This window comes from Cygnus atratus, chromosome 19, assembly GCF_013377495.2.
Source record: "Cygnus atratus isolate AKBS03 ecotype Queensland, Australia chromosome 19, CAtr_DNAZoo_HiC_assembly, whole genome shotgun sequence".
NCBI classification, from domain to species: domain Eukaryota; kingdom Metazoa; phylum Chordata; class Aves; order Anseriformes; family Anatidae; genus Cygnus; species Cygnus atratus.
The window spans coordinates 5,929,794-5,935,871 of record NC_066380.1 but is presented as its reverse complement, the minus strand read 5'-3'; the positions used below and the strand labels follow the sequence as shown (position 1 = coordinate 5,935,871).

General features: G+C 64.0%; 1 protein-coding gene across 3 annotated transcripts; it reads right to left on the bottom strand.

Annotated features, from left to right (window-relative positions):
- Positions 1-1,850: 1,850 nt before the first annotated feature.
- Positions 1,851-5,590, bottom strand: ASB6 (ankyrin repeat and SOCS box containing 6). Of its 3 annotated transcripts, XM_050714638.1 has the most exons (8): positions 5,535-5,590; positions 4,860-5,071; positions 4,303-4,484; positions 4,116-4,222; positions 3,643-3,756; positions 3,453-3,534; positions 2,258-2,723; positions 1,851-2,101 (listed from the first exon to the last, which is right to left on the bottom strand). In XM_050714638.1, the coding sequence occupies exons 2-8, from the start codon at positions 4,967-4,969 to the stop codon at positions 2,047-2,049; spliced, it is 1,116 nt and encodes a 371-aa protein (XP_050570595.1). In that variant the 5' UTR covers positions 4,970-5,071; positions 5,535-5,590; the 3' UTR covers positions 1,851-2,046. The 3 variants fall into 3 exon arrangements, with proteins under 3 accessions (XP_050570595.1, XP_050570594.1, XP_050570596.1); XM_050714637.1 differs by having other exon boundaries at positions 1,851-2,723; XM_050714639.1 differs by lacking the exon at positions 5,535-5,590 and having other exon boundaries at positions 1,851-2,723; positions 3,453-3,539; positions 4,116-4,484; positions 4,860-5,099.
- Between the last annotated feature and the right edge of the window lie 488 nt (positions 5,591-6,078).

The following is a 6,078-nucleotide window of genomic DNA, read 5'->3' as shown; positions in this document are numbered from 1 at the left end:
GCGACGGGCTGGACGCCCCTCCTCACTTGGGAGTTTGCCCCTTTCCCACTCACGAACTCGCTGCTGCTCACAGAAGTGAGGGTTTAACTCAGCAACAAGCTGGGTAAGGCAAACAGGAGAAACCTCTGCCGTTTCCTTACAGCTTCTGGGGCTCTGAGGTGGGCTTTTAAACCCACCAGCAGGTCTTCCATGTACGCGGCAAAATAGAAGGTAGAGGTAATCCTGGCTCCCTCATGTTCTCCAGCGTTCACGTAACGCAGACGAGGCCCTGCCTTGCCTCCTGGAACACTTTTACCGGCCCCAGTGACCCTGAGGAGAGATCCAGTGAGCACCGGGTGTTAGCAGGGCACCTGCTCTGAGCTGCCCCCCCGACACCCCACACTGCTCCCCCCAGCTTTGAACGCTCCCAGCTCCTCCCCTGCCACATCCGGAGCATTTCTGCCAAGCCTGGCCCCTGGCTTGTGCCAGCCCAACGCTCCACTGCTCACGCTGGCCCCGGGGTGAAACCAGGCACAGAACCGCTGCGGCTCGTCCCCGGGCGATTCCTCCCTTCCAGCACAGATGCGAGACGAGGAGCGGGCAGGCCCCACGTGGAGCCCTCCCCACCCCGACCCCCCCCCGCCGAAGAAACAAGCCCCTTGCTGCTATTACAAAAGGCCTTGTTTAATTGCTCTTTTTCAATTCCAGACAGCAGGGGGGTAGTTCACATTTTCGTTTTGTATTTTTTTTTTTTTAAACATCAGTTCCTCAAGACGCACAGCCCCGCTTCCACAGGGTGGGAGAAGGTGAAGAACAGGAGCTGCTGCCAGGAGGGCAGGGTGGGGAGACACCCCTGCGGATCCCAGCTCTGCTCGCCGTAAATACCTGCTCACGGGAGATTTCCTTCCTCTTTTGCACCTGTTCGGGGGGGGGTGGGGGGGGAAGGCTCAGCTCCACGGCATCTTTTGGTCTTCACAAGGAAGCGGATGCCTAGGAGCTGCCAGACAGCTGTGGCAGGCTGGGACTCGGGACCTTCAGGCACAGTTCCAAAGGTCGGGGCTTCCTGCAGCAGCCTGGCAAGAAAACCCCGAGCTCTGCTGCAATTTTTTTGTTCCTGGGCAAGAGGCGCTGGAGCTCAACGTCCAGCGTGCAGTCAGGCAGGGAAAGGAGCGCGTAACGGGCCAAGGGACGGGGAGGAGCAAGGCACCGAGCAGCCAGCTGCCCTTTCCTCCTCCTTGCACACACGACACACCAAGGAACAGCCACTTGGCTTGGAGCCCAGCGCCTCCAAGACACGTTGGTGGATGGTCCCCTGTGCCGAGAGGATCGAGTGCTCTTGGCAAAAGCTCTGAGGGCGCTCAACAGCCAGGCTGCTGCTGCCAGCCCTGCTTCCCCTCAACCCCTCCACGCTCCCGTTCTCAGAAGCCCAGGTGAGCGAGGAAAGCACCACATCAAGGCAGGACCTGCCTCCGCCTCAGCTGCTTCCCCCAACAGAACAGGGGGCACGAAGCTGGATGCCAGCGCTCCCCTGGAGGTCTGGCTGCACCAGGCCTGACCCTTGGCACCTCTCCGTGCTCCTGCTCAGGCAGCAGCTCCTCTCTCGGCAGCCCGAGGCGCCTCACGGCTCTGCCACTCGTCCAAGGCACTGCTTCGCCCACCCCAAAGCCAGCAGGGCTGGAAGGAGGGGACCTGTGCCGTCACGCTGCCCCGCCGGCCCTCCGCCTAACGTCCCCACAAACCTTTCTCCCCAGCGTCCACCTCCCCGATTCCCAGCGGCCCCCTCCGCCCCCGGAGGGCCGCCTCCCCACAGCGTGCCCCAGGAGTACCCCTGGGCTCCTTCTGGTGTAAAATAAAAATCAAAAACCAGCACGTTCGTTTCAGAGCCTCCACGGACGCGCGTGCAGCACCGTGCACAGAGAAGCACAGCCCTGAAACGCAGCCGGGAGGCCCCGTGGGCGCGGGGAGGGCAGCACCTCTGGCTGCAGGGAGAACTGGTGCAGGTCATCTGCTGGCCGGCCACGGGCACCATGACCGCGGAGAGGGGAGACGGAGAGGCACCAGCCAGGCTCAGAGGTCCTCGTGCCCAACAGCAGCGTGGTCGATGAGGAGGTACCACTTCAGCCTGTCCGGAAGAGGTAGAGCCTTGATTTTAACGTCTACTGGCCAAGGCTTAAGGCGCTGCCGGATAAACACCCTGCAGAGATGTTTCAGTGCCTGGGGGGTGTGCTCCAGCTGCTTCAGGGAGCAGAAGAGAGTCCTGATCTTTTCCCCGTGGTACCTGCAGCTGCTGGTGTTGACCTCAAAGTTGCTGGGCAGCCGGACGGCTTGTGAGCTGGCCATCATGAGCTCCAGCAGAGTCTGCCCCTTCTGGATGAGGTCTGCGTAGAAGCTGTCATCTTCGGAGCCACTGAGGTGAGAGCAGAGGCACTCGAAGACGATCTGGAAGCCCGACCAGCAGGCGGGGCCGTGGAGGCAGCAGTTGTAGGCAGCGCCCGACTCGAGCAGGAAGCGCAGGAGCGGGAAGTGGTGCTTGAAGTTGCTGAGGCACAGGTGGGTGAGGGACTCGGGGGCCGGGCACTCGCTGGGGTTGGCACCGTGGGCCAGCAGCAGCTGGGTGACGCGGAAGCAGAAGCGGTTTGTCACCCGCGCCTCCTCCGCGCTGCTGCACGCCACCTCGCCCAGCAGGAAGATGACGTAGGTGAAGACGGTGTCGCCGTCTTTGGTGGTGGCCCTGACGTCTGCACCTGGAGGGGGAAACAGAGAACAGACCTGGCGGCGCAGAGAAACACGGATGGGTTTGTGACAGACACCACGGGAGGCGCAGACCCCCTGGTATTTTCAGGAGGGAGGAAACCCAGCGCATAAATGCACCACGCGCCCGCCACGCGACCGTTGCACCCACTGCGGAGCTGAAAACGAGAGCAAGAGCACAGCCACGCTGCTGCTGCTGCTGCCTGCTGGGAAAGGATTTCAAACCAGAGGAGCACCGGTCCCTGCAGAACATCCCGAGTCTCTGGTCTCTGTCGCCCAGCACCAAACCCTCCTCCCTTCTTCCAGGGACGGGCCCAGCAGAACACAGAATTACCACAGAGCCTCCCCGCTGCCTGCCCCAGCAGCGCCACCAGGACAAGCCCATTGCCTCCCCATTATGAAAAGCCCAGCACGTGCTCCACGAGGAGCCACGCCGCGGGCCGTGATTTCTGAGAAAGACATTTTTCTCTTTATCTCATTCCATTTCTGCCAGAACCAAGAAGCAGAGAGCACGGTTTCCATATTTGATACGTTTGTCTGGGAAGCATCCTTTGGAAAAAACGCAGCGAGAGGGACCAGGACAGCGCTAACCCTGCCTCTGCCGGGCTTTACTCTTGCTAAATCAGGAACGTAAAAGAGTCGGGAGGGCAGCACCCGGTTGCTGTACAAAGAATCAGCCTGGCTGGAGGGGTTTTTGTGTGCAGAGGGGAGTTTGTCCTCACCTCCTTCCAGCAGGAGACGGACGCTCTCGGTGTTGTGGATCTGGACGCCGTCGCTGCTGGCCAGGGCGTGCAGCAACGCTGTCTTTCCTGCAGCGGGAGAAGACGCTCAGATGAAAACAGAGCTCCACCTAGAAACGCTCACCCCAGAAGCAGCTCCCTGCTCTCTGCACGAGCACCTGGAGGGGCACACCGACCGTTTTTTGTCGGCTGCGTTGACGTCGGCCCCCAGCTGAAGCAGCCTCTGGAGGCACGACAGCCGCTCGGGCTCCTCGCTGGCCAGATCAAGGGGACTGCTCTCATGGATCTGCGCAGGTCGAGAGGAAAAAAAACCACAAGCGTTAATGCCTATTTGTGAGCTCCTCTGGGAAATCCCTGCTGGGGCTTCATCAGGGCCAACATCAGAGCATAGATTTCACCCCATCCCCCCAGAGCCAAGAGTGACAGCCCCTCCGCAGCGTCTCTGTGTTCACAGCTGGGTTAAACCAGCCTCCTCCCACCCACCACTCCACAGCAGGGACGGGTTTGTTTGGCCAGAGGCAGCAATCAGGAGGCCACCAACAGCAGGTGACACACCGGGGGGCCCTGGAAGAGGGGAGCAGGGGGGGCTGTCCCCACACAATCCCTCGCAAAGGGTTAGCCATGCTCAGGCAGCCAGGTCCGTACCCGGTCTCTGCGGTTGATGTCCGCCCCGTGGCGCACCAGCAGCTCCACCATGTCCGGCTGGTTGCGGAGCACCGCGATGTGCAGCGGGGTGTAGTAGGTAACGGGGTCTGGGGGCAAAAAAAGCGCGGTGTTTTTGGAGAAGGGAGAAGGGAGCAGCCCCGCACAGCCCCCTTCCCACCAGCCGTACCTTCAAAGCTGAGGTCGGCGCCGAACTCCAGGAGGATTTCTGCGGCGGCGACGAGCCCCAGCTCGGTGACCTTCAGCAGGGCATAGCTCACGCCTTCCTGGTAGAACGGGGAGTGGGTCTCCCTCTCCAAAACTCGCCTCACAGCCGAGAGCTGGCTCCTGTCGCTGCCCAGGCAGGCAGGGCTGGGGACGCACAGAGAGAGACAGTTACTCACGTGAATATCATGCATTTCAGAGGGGTTTGCAGGGGTCAAAGCAGCACCAAAGAGAAAGAAAAAGCCCTGGTCTCTCCTCCTGTCCTGCTATGGGGTTAAGCAGCAGCACTGGGGGGCACGGCTGAACCTCAGTGCAGTTTGTATCGACATAGGCAGGCTCCTGGGGAGCACACGCAGCCCCGTGCCTGCTCTGCTCCAACCCCACGCTCCCAAAGGTCCCCGGGACCAGCAACTCCCCGGGACAGGGCTCGTTCCCAGCACCGACGCTGCACGCTGAGCTCCGGCTGCCACCTCCTGGGCACCAGGCAGGCGCCGAGCTCCGCTTCCAGCCCCATCCCGTTACCTCTCAAGCGCGCTCTGCCTCGCATCCCGCAGCGCCAGCAGCCCCAAGATCTCGTCCACCAGGGGCTGGTACTCGAAGATGATCCTGCGGAAGCCGTGCAGGAAGGGCATGGTGCTCCCGCCCAGGGGCTCCCCGCATGGCAGTGCCGCCTTCCCCCACGCAGGACCGTGGCGGGCAGACGCCGGCAGGGCCCGAATTCCACAGGATCGCCCCTGTTTTAAAACGAACGCGGCTTTCGAGTAAATTTAGCAGTTTTAAAAAAAATAAATAAATAAATAAAATAAAAAGCCTCCTTATGTACTTGTAAAAGGCCACAAAGGGCAGCGCAGAGCCCCCCCCCCCACCCACTGCCCTTATCTCCTGCGGGCAGAGCGGGGCAGAGCCGGGCCCGGGGCAGGCCCCACCCGCACAGCGCCGAGCCCCACACACGGGGCCGGGCCCCGGAGCCCCCAGGCCCCGCGGTACCGGGGCTCTGCAGGCCCCTCACCGGCGGGGCGAGCCCCCAGACCCCTCCAAACCCCCCCCCAAACCCCGGGGCAGCGCCCGGGAGCCGGCACCGGGACGGCCCAGGGGCTCCCAGCCGCCCCCTGAGGCCCGCGGGGGTCTCACAAAGCTCCGAAAGCCCCGGGGGGGGGGGGGGGGGGGGGTGTCCCGGTACCGCAACCCCCTCCCCACCTGCCCGCCGCCGCCGCCGCCGCCGCCGCCCGGAGCGGAAGCGGAAGCCGGCGGCTGGGCCCGGAGGGGGCGAGGCCTCGCTGGGGGGCGTGGCCTCACGGGAGAGGGCGTGGCTTGGGTGGGGTCTAAACGGGGCGTGGCTTAAATGGGCGTGGTTTGACTGTGCGCGGTCGAAAGGGGGCGTGGTCTCGCGCGCGCGGCCGCCAGGGGGCAGCAGAGGCCGGGAGCGGGGCGGGGGCGGGGGCGCGCGCGGCAGGTGGGGGGGGGGGGGGGGAGAGGAGAGCGGCGGCGGGGGCGCGCGCGGAGGGGGGGGGGGTGCGCGCGCCCGGGAACGCCCAGCCGGGCACGCACCCGGCCCACCAAAGGTGCACGCGCACCCCCGTGCGCGCGCGCACAGTGCACGTGCACCCCCCCAACGCACGCCCAGCCAGGCGCGTGCACGCACAAGGTGCACGCGCACCCCCCGGGCACGCGCGCACAGTGCACAGCCAGCCACGCACACGCACACACACGGTGCACACGCAGCCCCCAGCCGTGCACACCC

Excerpts from the sequence above, each read along its gene's own strand:
- ASB6 (XM_050714637.1), bottom strand. The coding sequence starts at position 4,969 with ATGCCCTTCCTGCACGGCTTCCGCAGGATCATCTTCGAGTACCAGCCC. Across the intron at positions 4,485-4,859 it reads AGGCAGAGCGCGCTTGAGAG|CCCTGCCTGCCTGGGCAGCG; the intron begins GTAACGGGATGG and ends GTGCGTCCCCAG. Across the intron at positions 3,757-4,115 it reads ACATCAACCGCAGAGACCGG|ATCCATGAGAGCAGTCCCCT; the intron begins GTACGGACCTGG and ends CGACCTGCGCAG.